The 13101-nt window shown below is 45.8% G+C and overlaps 1 protein-coding gene across 5 annotated transcripts in view; it reads right to left on the reverse strand.

The window, feature by feature from the left end:
* Positions 1-13101, reverse strand: part of PC (pyruvate carboxylase) — a 333949-nt gene that overhangs the window by 79401 nt on the left and 241447 nt on the right. For all 5 annotated transcript variants that reach the window (XM_063146129.1, XM_063146127.1, XM_063146128.1 and 2 more), the window contains 2 exons: positions 5259-5403; positions 4856-4945 (listed from right to left, as the gene is read on the reverse strand). In XM_063146129.1, coding sequence (XP_063002199.1) covers positions 4856-4945; positions 5259-5403 — 235 coding nt within the window. The remainder of the gene's footprint in view (positions 1-4855; positions 4946-5258; positions 5404-13101) is intronic.

Genomic DNA, 13101 nt, shown 5'->3' on the forward strand with positions numbered 1-13101 from the left:
TGTTTCTCAAAAGTTTCATCCTCGTCTTCTCCTTGATTGGGTGGTCGGTAGTAGACTCCAATTATCATGTTCTTTTTATTCCTTCCCCCATTTATTTTAATCCAGATGCTCTCGATGGGGCTCCCAGCCTGTTCCGCCTGTATTTCTGTGCAGGGATAGGTATTTTTAACATATAGTGCAACTCCACCTCCCTTTCTATTTCTTCTGTTCTTTTTGAACAAGTTATATCCTTCAATTGCTATATTCCAGTCATGGGAGTCATCCCACCAAGTTTCAGTTTTACCTATCAAGTCGTATTTGCCTTCATGTAATAAGAGTTCAAATTCATTCTGTTTGTTTCCCATGTTCTGGGCATTAGTATATAGACATCGAAGACCATGTGTTTTATAGTCTGGCTTCGTTCCTACATTGTTGCGGACACTATTTGGGGGCACTATTGAAGCTGTTCTCTGTACTGTGGTGCATTGTGTACTGTGGTGCAAATTTGCAGATGACACCAAATTGGGTGGGATAGCTAATACCCTGGAAGACAGAAACGAACTTCAAAGTGATCTTGATTGGCTGGAGTGCTGGGCTGAAAACAACAGAATGAAATTTAATGGGGATAAATGCCAAGTTCTACATTTAGGGAATAGAAACCAAATGCACAGTTACAAGATGGGGGACACTTGGCTCAGCAATACTACAAACGAGAAGGATCTTGGAATTGTTGTACATAGCAAGCTGAATATGAGCCAACAGTGCGATATGGCTGCAAGAAAGGCAAATGCTATTTTGGGCTGCATTAATAGAAGTATAGCTTCCAAATCACGTGAGGTACTGGTTCCTCTCTATTCGGCCCTGGTTAGGCCTCATCTAGAGTATTGTGTCCAGTTCTGGGCTCCACAATTCAAGAGGAGGGCCAGGATCTCTTCTCAATCCTCCCAGAGTGCAGGACACGGAATAACGGGCTCAAGTTAAATGAAGCCAGATTCCAGCTGGACATCAGGAAAAACTTCCTGACTGTTAGAGCAGTGCGACGGTGGAATCAGTTACCTAGGGAGGTTGTGGGCTCTCCCACAGTAGAGGCCTTCAAGAGGCAGCTGGACAACCACCTGTCGGGGATGCTTTAGGGTGGATTCCTGCATTGAGCAGGGGGTTGGACTAGATGGTCTTGTAGGCACCTTCCAACTCTGCTGTTCTATGATTCTATGATTCTATGATTGGACTTCATCCATTGTTGCCTCGAAGTTTACGTCTCCCGACCCCGTAAGATTCAGTTTAAAGCCCTCCTTATCAAGTTCTTCATGCTGTGGCTGAACACATTTTTTCCAGCCCTTGTGAGGTGCAACCCATCCCTTGACAGCAGTCCATAGAGTCATAGAATCATAGAATAGCAGAGCTGGAAGGGGCCTACAAGGCCATCGAGTCTTGCGTTCCCTGCACCTCCTCGTCCAAATCATTAATAAAAATGTTGAAGAGCACTGGGCCCAGGACTGGGCCCTGCGGTACCCCACTCGTTGCCTCTCCCCAGTTTCAGAAGGTTCCATTGATAACTACTCTTTGAGTCCGATTCTGTAGCCAACTGTGAATCCACCTAATAGTTGTTCCATGTAGCCCACTTTTAGCTAGTTTGTTAATCAGAATATTTGTCAAAAGCTTTGTCAAAAGCTTTGCTGAAGTCGAGATATATGACGTCCACAGCGTTCCCACGGTCCACAAGGGAGATTACCTTATCAAAAAATGAGATCAAATTTGTCTGAAAGGACTTGTTCTTGACAAATCTATGTTGGCTTCTAGTGATCACCATATTGATTTCAAGGTGTTTACAGATTAATTTGTTCCAAGTAGCGTAGCCCGTGGTCCCTGAATCCAAAACTCTCACGTCGGCACCACCTTCGTAGCCAGTCATTCATCTGGAGTATTTTTTTTCCCTTTCTAATTGTCTTCCAAGAACCGGGAGGATGGATGAGAAAACTACCTGGGCCCCAAAGTTCTTCAGTTTCCTTCCCAGAACTTCAAAGTCTGAAATGATTTCTTTGTAACTCCACTTGGCGACATCATTTGTTCCCACATGGATGAGAACAAAGGGGTATGTGTCCGTGGGATTTATGAGCTTCAGTAACCCTTCAGTCACATCTCTGATCTGTGCTCCAGGGAGACAGCACACCTGGCGAGTCCATGGGTCTTCACGACATACTTGGGTTTCAATCCCATGCAGCAGGGTGTCTCCCACAACGACTACTCTTCTCTTCTTCTTGGTTGACCTACCTTCTGCCTCTTGTTCACTGTTGCACGGTGTCTCCTGTACTTCCTCTGCAAACTGTCCTTCAGTCTCATCCTCCAGTAGCTGAAAACGGTTGCTTAACTCTAATGTTTCCACCGGTGCAGAATGCCTTCTAGTTCTTCTGCTCCTAACTGTCACTCTTTTCCAGGGAGTTTCCTCGTCATTGGCTTTCCTCCCCACAGCATACTCCACTTCTGCTTCAGCTGGCTGTTGCTCTTCAATCTCATGTGCTTCTTGTTGCTGTTGTAGTTCCACCATTCAGTCTAAGAACTCCTCGTCTTCTCTTATTCCTTGGAGGCTGGACACTCGCCGCTCAAGTCCTCTCACTTTTTCTTCCAAAAGTGCCACCAGCTTGCACTTGTTGCAGGTGTACGCCATGTTGAGCTCAGGCAGAAACACGAACATTGCACACCCTTTGCAGGTCACCACCTCTAGGGACTCCTTTCCATCCAGTGATCTATCGAGATCACTCTGAAGTTTGTTTCCGTCTTCCAGGGTATTGGCTATCCCACTAAATTTTGTGTCATCTGCAAATTTGATAAGCGTTCCCTGCACCTCCTCGTCCAAATCATTAATAAAAATGTTGAAGAGCACTGGGCCCAGGACTGAGCCCCATGGTACCACACTTGTTACCTCCCCACAGTTTAAGAAGGTAGCCAACTGTGGGTCCAACTAATAGTTGTTCCGTCTTGCCCACTTTTAGCTAGTTTGTTAATCAGAATATCATGGGGCACTTTGTCAAAAGTTTTGCTGAAGTCAAGATATATTATGTCCACAGCATTCCCGCAGTCCACAAGGGAGGTTACCCGATCAAAAAATGAGATCAGATTAGTCTGGCAGGATTTGTTCTTGACAAATCCATGCTGGCTTCTAGTAATCACTGCATTGTTTTCAAGGTGCTTACAGATTGACTTCTTTATAAACTGCTCCAAAATTTTCCCAGAGATTGATGTCAGACTGACTGGTCTGTTTGCTCTTTTTGAAGAAAGGGAGAACGTTAGCCTTCCTCCAGTCATCCAGCACCTCACCTGTCTTCCATGATTTTGCAAAGATAATGGACAGTGGTTCTGAGGGTTCTTCTGCTAGCTCCTTTATTACTCTAGGATGCAGTTCATCAGGCCCTGGAAATTTCAACTCATTCAAAGAAATTAGGTGTTTCAATCTCATTGCCAAGGTTTGGATTAAATGAGCCTTGTGGTATCTTCCAACTCAACAATTCTATGATTTTATGAACAGCAGGCAGTGCTGTGATCCAAAGCAAGTATGTCCCCTTCAACTAGTCATGAGTGCCAACTCACTTCCTCCTGAGACTTAACTGGTTGTGGGCACAAAATGGGTGGGAAGACCCATTTCTGCATTACACAATTTCAGGAGCTCTCTGGTTCTGAGCTCTTGGTTCCTTTACTTCAACCACTGTGGGATCCAAGACCCAAGTTCTTTTTCTTCAACTAAAAAGGATTATTGGTTGCATCTTTTGTGTTAAATGTAGTATGTGACAATTGCTATGTTGTTCAGAATAATTGTTGTTCCAACAAAAGAAAGTTGTTGTTTCACATGTTGGGAAGGCAAGGCTGAATATGCACACATGACCATCAACATGTAGAGTAAAAGTGCTGAGGTTGGGGGTGTAAATTTCCTAGTGAAATGTGGAAATTAATGTCCAAAAATGCTTGTATCATGCTCTTTGTCCACTGACTCCTGGGTGGAATGCATGGGCAAGAGGTAGCAAGAGACTAGGCAGTGGAAGTCAAATAAGATCAAGAGACAGAAGTCCCAAATCTGATTTTATGCATACAGTCATTTAAAACTTCTATCCTGCATTTTCACAAGGATTTGCCCCACCACATCTTGTTTTAAGCATTATAGACTGCTCCCCTCTTCCAGATCTGGATGATCTCCAAGGGTTAGGGCATAGTGAGTTTGTTAGTAAGCAGAAATAAGGACTTTGAAGGGCTCCAAAATGGTGCTAAGAGATCTGGGTAGCCTAACAATGTCAGTAGATTTTAGCAGGCTTTAGCGGACAAGGGAAGGCCTTCTTCCCTGGATGGGCCTTTCCTTGTTATGTCACCCTTTTCTCATAGAGTCTTTTCTCAGGATGAGCTGGGAGGTTTTCACTCCTAATTGGGCACTAGAAAAGGCAATTAATTTCCCAAACTGAGATGCTTTGGGAACCTTCATGCGTCTTCTTCTTCTTCTGAGAGTGAGGAGGGATGCAGCTCATCAGCTCGAGAGGCAGGCAGGCAGCTCGCAGGGAAGCCTATAAGATCCGATGCACAGGCCTCATGCTCTGGCCTTGCTTCAAGAAGAACTGCGCAACTGGCCTGGAGAACCTGCTGTGCTGCTCAAAGGGGCAGCTTCCATCTATTGTGCCCCCCATAAGACACCCAGCTATGAAAGCTTGATTATGCACATATTCTGCATCCATTTTCCATCACTAAACTGTCATCTTTTTGCGCAAATGGCTTGTTTTATCTTGATAAGCAAATGAACCTGATTGATGACTTGGAACTGGCAGAACCAGAACCCAACTCAACACACAGGGTTAGGGTCCCCTTGTACAATCTCCAACTCTATGATCCCCACACTCACCCAGAGGAACTGAAGGGACAACTGGATCGATGGGCGAGGGCCGGGCGTTCACTGGGATGGGTGTGGTGGGGCCATTTACCATGACGTGGCCTGGAAAGAAAAGGCTGCGTTATAGGGTGAGAATGCAACACAATACAGCGCCATCTTGCCAAGCCACAGGATAAGACAAGGGCTTTTCTATTGCCAAAGCCTATTTTGAGAGCTTTGGGATGTGTGAAGCAAAACACACACCGGGAAAGGGCTTCCGGATCCAAATTTATGGCTTCCCATTAGCATGAGTTTCTGCTCCTCTCCTTCCATGATTTAACCACAACCTATTTCAACTTGATTTTACTCCCCTCCCAATCCCAGGCAGTAGAATTCAGATCAATATATACCCCAGCACATATATTTCCCCACATACCCAGGTAGTGAAGCAGTTTCTGGGCTCGGTTCTGGCCGGGTCGCAAATTGAAAAGGTCAGGATTCTCATCAATGAACTGCGTGTCCACGGTGCCACGGAGAAACTGATCATTGCCAAGTACATTCTGCAGGAAAGGGATGTTGGTCTGAAAAGGGAGAGGAGAGGGAGGCCTAAGAGGTCTGTGCCAGCTTTTTAGGGATGGCTAGACATGGGTAGACTCTATCAACAGGTTCGCAGCCTTCCAGATCTGTGCAACAACATGAAGATTAGGAGGGCTTTTCCAATCAGAACTGGGAGTGCCTGCAATTTGCAGGTGGCTCTCACTAAAGGTCCATTTAGGTAAACTCGGTCAGCATTCATCCAGCTTGGACTTGAGGGAGGCAAGCAGTTAAACTCCCATCTCACACAGGAGCATGGCCTGGTCAAAACACTGATCTCCATCATCAGCAAAAATAAATCAAGTGGAAGGCCAAGTTTAGATATTCTGAACTGTTCCTCATTTTTTTCGAGAAGCACCTGAATAGATCTTGCAGGTCACCATCACTCCAAGGAACACAGGCTGAGAACATCTGGTCTTACCCCATCTGAAAGCCAGCTGCTGGTGGCCATCACTGTATGGCAGTGAGGGCCATGAATCCATTATGTGTGAACAATGTCCTGGTCTTCCTGAAGCCATCACCCTTAAGTTTCATCGGGTCACCCTCATTCTAGCAGTTCATGAGAGGGAGTTTGTGAAACTCTCCAATCTCTCTCCTTAGTCATCTTCTTTCCTGAACTAACCCCATCCCACCCGCAACACTTTAGCCCTGTAGCCAACCGAAGGCGGAGGGGAGGGGGCTGCAGTCATTTGGATTGTTCTTTCCTGTACTTTTTGTACACTTCCAGCTCACCTGCCTGGATGCGAAGCATGTCCAAGAAGTGGAAATCCCAAACCATCCCAACACCACTTATATAAGTAAAAATCCTGCCTCTCCAAGAAGATTTCTGGTGCATATTTTATGTACTGGCCAGTCATATTTTATAACTGGCTTCCATTTCCTGATAGAGGGTTCCAGGTGAAGAGCCCACTGCTGCAAGACCCAGGTAGGGTGGGAGGAAGATGAAGACAATTTTGCCTCCATTCCTATGTTTAAGATACAAAAAGCAGCTGGTGGGCCTTTGAGCCCATCTGATCTTTCAATGGGGGCCAGGTTATTTGAAGGAACGCCTCCTCCCATATGGACCTGCCTGGTCCTTAAGATCATCTACAGGGGCCCTTCTCCGTGAGCCCCTGCCAAAGGAAGTGAGGCAGGTGGCTACTAGGAGGAGGGTCATCACTGTGGCACCCCGGCTGTGGAATGAGCTCCCCAGAGAGATCCGCCTGGCGCCTACACTGTACTCTTTTCATCGCCAGCTGAAGACCTTTTTATTCTCTCAGTATTTTAACACTTAATTTTAACTTAAATTTAAATTTTATTGTTCTAACTCTGTATTTTAATCTTATATCAATTTTGCTGCGTAGTTTTATCCTGGTTGTGCTTTTTATACTGTATTTTGTATTTGTGTTTTTAACCTGTTGGTTGTTTTATTATGGTTTTAATTTTTGTGAATTAAACCAGAGAGCTTCGGCTATTGGGCGGTATAAAAATGTAATAAATAAATACATAAATTTAGGAGGAGAAAATGGTTATTGTATAATGAACATGTACCTATTTATGAACATTTGTTCATATGTATATATTGGAAAAATAAATAAAGCAATTTAAAACCGTATAACAAATCAATCTGTAAACACACTGAAAACAATGCAGTGATTACAAGAAGCCAGCATGGATTTGTCAAGAACAAATCTTGCCAGACAATGGAAACCATGACCTGGGGCGTTACTAGACGAGGCTCTAGCGCGCGTTACCTTCCGCAGTCACGTCGAGGCTTCCAGATGACGTTCACGAGGATCCGCCGTTATCCTGCGGCGAAGCCTCTTTCTCCCGACTTTAAAAAAGTGAGTTTTAGGGCGCCTTTTCCTGCCGTCCCGCGGTAATTCGGAGTACGTGTGGGAGGATGTGAGGTCACTGCGGTCCGCACTGGGCAGGAAAAGGCGTGCTAAGGGGGAGTGGTCAGCGGCTTCGGTCAAGCCGCCTCCGCCATTTGCGCGCAGTCCGCCAGCTGGGGCAGCGCGGCGGAGCGGCTTTTTTTTTTTATTCCCCCAGTGACAGTTTGCGCAGGAACGGAGGAACGGAAAAGTGGCTAGTGTGCTGCTGGGGTGTGTGGGGGATGGGTGGGGGATGTGCGCCTGTTCTAGTGGGTTTTTTTTTACTCCCCCAGTGACAGTTTGCGCAGGACCGGAGGACCGGAAAAGTGGCTGGTGACTCCTTGCGGTGGGCAGCTACCGTGGCCGCATAATGGCGGTGCTGTACGCTGCCTGTTAGTGTGGGTACCAGGCTGGCAGAGGGCAGAGCTGTTTGTGGGCTGCTGCCATGGCTACGGCCAGATGTGGGTTGGCTCCTTGGGATGGGGCACAGGGCACAGAGGCGGTCATCGCCGCCGACACCTCAGAGGCATGATGGGAGATGTAGGCACAGAGTGGCCATGCAGACGATTGACCTCGGGTCATATGACACCCGCCACGACCCCCATCAGGAAGTGAGCGCATCAATGTTGACCCTCAACAGCACCAGCAGCACTTCAGCTGGCACTGCCGCCGCTGCGGCTGCCAGGGCCGGCGGCGGCATCGCTGACGGCTGCACAAGTTTGCGGTCTTTCGGACGTGCGCAAACCGTGCAGCGAGCGAAAAAAAAAGCCGCGGCAATCAGGCCGGTGTGGCTGCGCAACCGTGCTCGCGGCGGCAGCAGCACAACTGGCGCAAACTTCCGCCACAAATCGAAGGCAGGTGTGGATCATGAGGCGTCACGGCTGAACGGGAAAATCCGCTTTCACCGCTCCTCAACGACGGAACACCCGGTAGGTCTAGCAACGCCCCTAGATACATTCAAGAGGCAGGTGAACAACCATCTGTCAGGTTAGCTTTGATGTGGATTCCGGCATTGAGCAGACTTGATGGCCTTATAGGCCCCTTCCAACTCCACTATCCTACGATCAAGTTGTAGGGTGACCATATGAAAAGGAGGACAATTGTATTGAAAAGGGAATTCCAACAGGTGCCATTTGTATGCACACAGCACCTGGTGAAATTCCCTCTTCATCACAACAGAAGCCCTGCCTAGCGTGACCAGATACAAAAGTGGGCAAGAGGGAACAATCCTCTCCCACAGAGGGGCATTCATCACTTTCCATAGCCACAGCATCAATCCCACCTTGGCCACTTTTAAAGTCCAAAAACGGCATGGTTTGAGTACACAGGCCATAACCCTCATTGCTCCTGATTCCTGTCCTTGTCCTTGAGATTTGGACAAGTAGTTGCCAACTTGATAGGTAAAACTGAAACTTGGTGGGATGGCTCCCATGACTGTTTAACTATACTAAGAAGGAAGAAAAGGATTGGGAATTTAAGGGAATGGAATTGAAAGTTAAGAACGAGATTAAATATTTGGGAATTAAAATTACAAAAAATCTAGAGAATTTAGAAAGGGAAAATTTAACGAGGTTAAAGAAGGAGGTACTAGAGAAATTGGAAAAATATAAAAGATTAAATTTATCTTGGTTTGGGAAATATGAATGTATCATAATTATTGATAGATAAATGTAGATACCATCAATGATATAAATGGATGCACAATTCTGTTGGGTGCAAAAATTGATCTCTTATCAGAAAGGGTTTGTTGATGAGAAACATCTGGAATCAGTCATGAAAGTAACAGCACAAAAAATGTGTGTTGCGTCTTATTGGGTGAAACACCACCATTACCACCTCACCAAGAGGTACCATTAATTTCAGCTGTGTTCAATGGCCAGTGTATACATCTCTGCTCAGAAATGTATTCCACTGAATTCAATGGAATTTATAAAGGTCGGCATCAGCCAACCTTACTTCTGAGTAGACCTGAAGATCACACTGTAAGGCTGCAATTCTGTTCACAATTTCAGTTGCATTTAACACAGTAGAACTTTCTTCCAAGTAACCATGTGTAGCCTTGAACTGTAAGCCTATTTATGTTGGAAATAAACTTTGCAGAACTACAAACAAGTAAATTTACTGAGAAATGGAACCCTTTTGCTATATTTCAGAATAACAATATTAAGATGTTATCCATTTGTTTTGTTTTTTTAAAAATTAAATAAAAACAGATTTTATCAGTATGTGCCCTCAGTGTCTGAGAGTTCTCACTCTGCTGGAGGCACAAATCTCTCTCCCCACACCCCACTTCCTTAGAACCAAAAAGAGGTCCTTCTTTCACTCAGCCTAGATCCCACCAACATCCCACACTAGCACACACATCCCACCGCCTTGAAGAAATCCCAGTTCCCAGCCAGTGGCAGTACCAGAAAATAAAATTCAGTGGGGGCACAGAAGGGGCAAAGTATATTTCTAGGTGGGCGGGCTGCATCGCACATTGTTAAGATCTCTGAAAGAAAAATAACATTATTTCTCACATTAAAATTGCCATCCTACCCATATATTTTGAAATAATGTATTGATTGTTTAGTTTTTTAAAAATATAGCATATATTAGCCAAATTCAAATTAGTGTAAGGTAAAATGCTTCAAACAAGGTAGAATCACTACACAAGCATTTCCTTGATGTACAGATTAAACAGACAAAACACTTTCTTTAGAAAACAGTTACTTTTGAAAGAGTGCAGACAGAACCAGGAAGGTAGACTCTTAGTGTAAGGAATGAGCAAACTGAGACACCTGGGCCTTGTACACCTAGGAAACCCAGTGCATGTGAAGTACTAGTCTAATGATCCAAAAGATGAAGTATTTGAAGATGAAGCTCCTGATGAGGCTGGGTGCTTTTTTATTGAAATCCATTGCCTTTGTAATATGAAATAAAAGAAATAAGAGATATTGAATATGGTGGGATTAATTTATGAGTAAGCGTTCAAAGGCTTGCACTGTGAGTAAATTTCCCCCACCCCGCATTTCTGTCCTAATTCTCTGAGAAAAAAGAAAGACCTGAAGAAGGTACAGATTAATTATCCCCCCTCCCTTCACAATTTTTCCTTGCCTATTGTCCTGAGAAAAAAAGGAAAAGAGCCACGGAATAAGCAGATTAATTCTTCTGAGGGTGTCCTAGCTGGCTGTGGCTGCTGGTGCTGGAGTATAGTTTAGAGCAGCAGTCCCCAAACTTTTTGGCACCAGGGACCGGTTTCGTGGAAGACAATTTTTCCACAGACCGGGGGTGGGATTTGAGGGGATGGTTTTGGGAAGCCCCCCTGCCCTCCCCTCCAGCATCCTGGCTTCGCTTCGGCTGGGTGGGCACCCAGCTGAAGCGAAGCCAGGACGCTGCGGCAGGCGGCTTTGGAACGGCGCACACGGAAGGCGCTCTCCCAGAGCGGCTTCTGGCCAGTCGTACCATTCTGAAGCTGCCCCACCCCAGCGTCTTAGCTTCACTTCAGCTGGGCAGGTGAGATGGCGCCCCGCGCCCAGGTACACTGGAGTGGGGGTGGGGTGAAAGCAGCTCACCTGCGTGGCCCAGTTCCTAACAGGCTACGGACCGGGACCGGTCCGTGGCCCGGGGACCCCGGTTTAGAGAACTGCCAGGAATAAGGTTCTGTATCAGGGCTTTTAAGTGTGATGCAGTTATGAGTGGCCCCACCCCAAACCTCAGTTACCAAAGCCTAATTGGTGGGGTGGAATGTGGTTTCAATGGAGGCAGAGCCAAAAGGGTCATCCCCTCTCAGAAACCTCTCCAGAATTAACACAGGGTAAGCCATTTTTGGCAGAGCCCACTTACTGAAAGCAAAGGGAGGTGAGAAAGGAAGAAGCCCATTTCACACACAGGCAAACTGAGGCAGCAGACAAATAAGAGTCAATGATTGGAAGAGAGAGTGAGTTTGGGTTACATAACTGCAGCATAGTATGTTCCCAGAACCAATAGAGATCAGGCTTTTTAAAGTGTCTTTAAAAAACTCAATTTATGTCACAACACAGAGAAAGGCATTTATAAACAAGACCACTTCTCCAACATTTAAATTAAAGTGAGCTGGGAGACCAGGAACCCCATTTCACACATAAGCAAACTGAGGCAGCAGGCAAATAAGAGTCAAGTGAGAGAGTTTGGGTTACATAATCACATGTTTAAAGGAGAAAAAGAAGTGCCCCATCAAACAGGAGGAATTTAGCCAGGAATATGTGTTAACTTGTGCCACAAAAAGGACAGAAAGGATTTTTTAAAACCACATGTTCACAATATAATTGAGATGCATTACACAGCAAAACAAAATGGATTCTTAGCCCAACACACACACATACAAGCCCAAATAATTTTTTATACAACATGGCAGCACAGATTGAATTGCATTCCCTATTCAGTCACAACCCCATGAAAAGATTTTTACATGAATGTATTGGGCACTGATGGGAATGGGTTTTGATGTTAAAACAAAAGTATTTGTGCTGAGGGAAATGATCCCCTACCTGCCCAGAAATGAACAAAGGACATCAGCAACCAGCAGCAGCAAGAAACATTTTTAAAAAGCAAGAGACATTAAAAAAAAGCATTAAGCTCATACCAGGATGAGGATAGTAATGTTCTTGAAACTGCCTGGCTGCCCCCACGCACCCACCCACCCCTGGCCCCTGCTCCGACTGAGCTGGCCCGATAGGCGAAGGTTAAACAGCAAACAGTAAAACTTTAGCAGAACTATTATACACTAGGTAAAAGAGGCTGATACCACATATATATGAAGACAATGTGCTGAATATTAAAAAAACTCAAAAGGCTTTTTGCAACCAGCACAGAAATATTCTACCAACCAGACTCAATTCAAGAAAAGGCAAAAGTGGGTTGATGGAAGAATCTTTTAAAACATACTTAATTTAAACAGTGTGCAGTTAGTAGCAGCGGAGAATGCAGACACAGCAACCTGGTCCCTGGAAAGCAGATGCAGCAAGAAAGGCCTTGCAAACTTTGTTTGGGAAGCTTTAGCCTGGCCTGCCTGGCACGTGCTCGCTCTCCTCTTCCTCTGATTCTGCGCACAGTCACTCCTTCATAACCTTCCCACCCTGCCCCACCTCTTTCTGAAACAAGCCACAATTAATCACTATGACAATGAGGCCTCCTGGCTCGAAAGTGAATTAACCCCTCGTCCCCACTGCCGCTGCCTTCCTGGCCATCCTAGAATGCAAGCACTTATAATAAAGCCAGTGTGGTGTAGCGGCTAAGGTGAGGCTAAGGGAGTTGGGAGATCCGGGTTCTAGTCCCTACTCGGCCCTGGAAACCCACTGGGTGACTTTGGGCCAGTCACAGACTCTCAACCCAACCTACCTCACAGGGTTGTTGTTGTGAGGATAACATGGAGAGGAGGAGGATTATGTACGCCACCTTGGCTTCCTTGGAGGAAAAAAGGTGGGATATAAATGTAATAAATACATAAATATAAATAAATAGGAGTCCAGCACTGGGGTGCCAAGCTCCTTGTTTGGAGGGACATTTGCCCCCCCTCCGCCCCCACCACTGATTCCTAGCAACTGTCTCCCAGCACAACCAGATAAGAACCAACTTGGTACGGTCTGTTCTTTGTTCCCTTCCCATCTAGTTTCTGAGGGGTGGGGACGGGGATGGGGGTGGGGGGCTACAGAAGGAAAAAAGGACTTCTGATGCGCATCACATATCTGAGCAAAATGCAGTGCGACTTGCTGTGAGGACACTTAAAAGCACAAAGGTGAAAATAATATGGCTTCCTTTCATAACACAAAGGTGCTTGCTGGCTCCCCAGATACCTGGGGAAGGATACCCTCC

The sequence above is a fragment of the Elgaria multicarinata genome, chromosome 21 (genome assembly GCF_023053635.1).
Source record: "Elgaria multicarinata webbii isolate HBS135686 ecotype San Diego chromosome 21, rElgMul1.1.pri, whole genome shotgun sequence".
Classification (NCBI taxonomy): domain Eukaryota; kingdom Metazoa; phylum Chordata; class Lepidosauria; order Squamata; family Anguidae; genus Elgaria; species Elgaria multicarinata.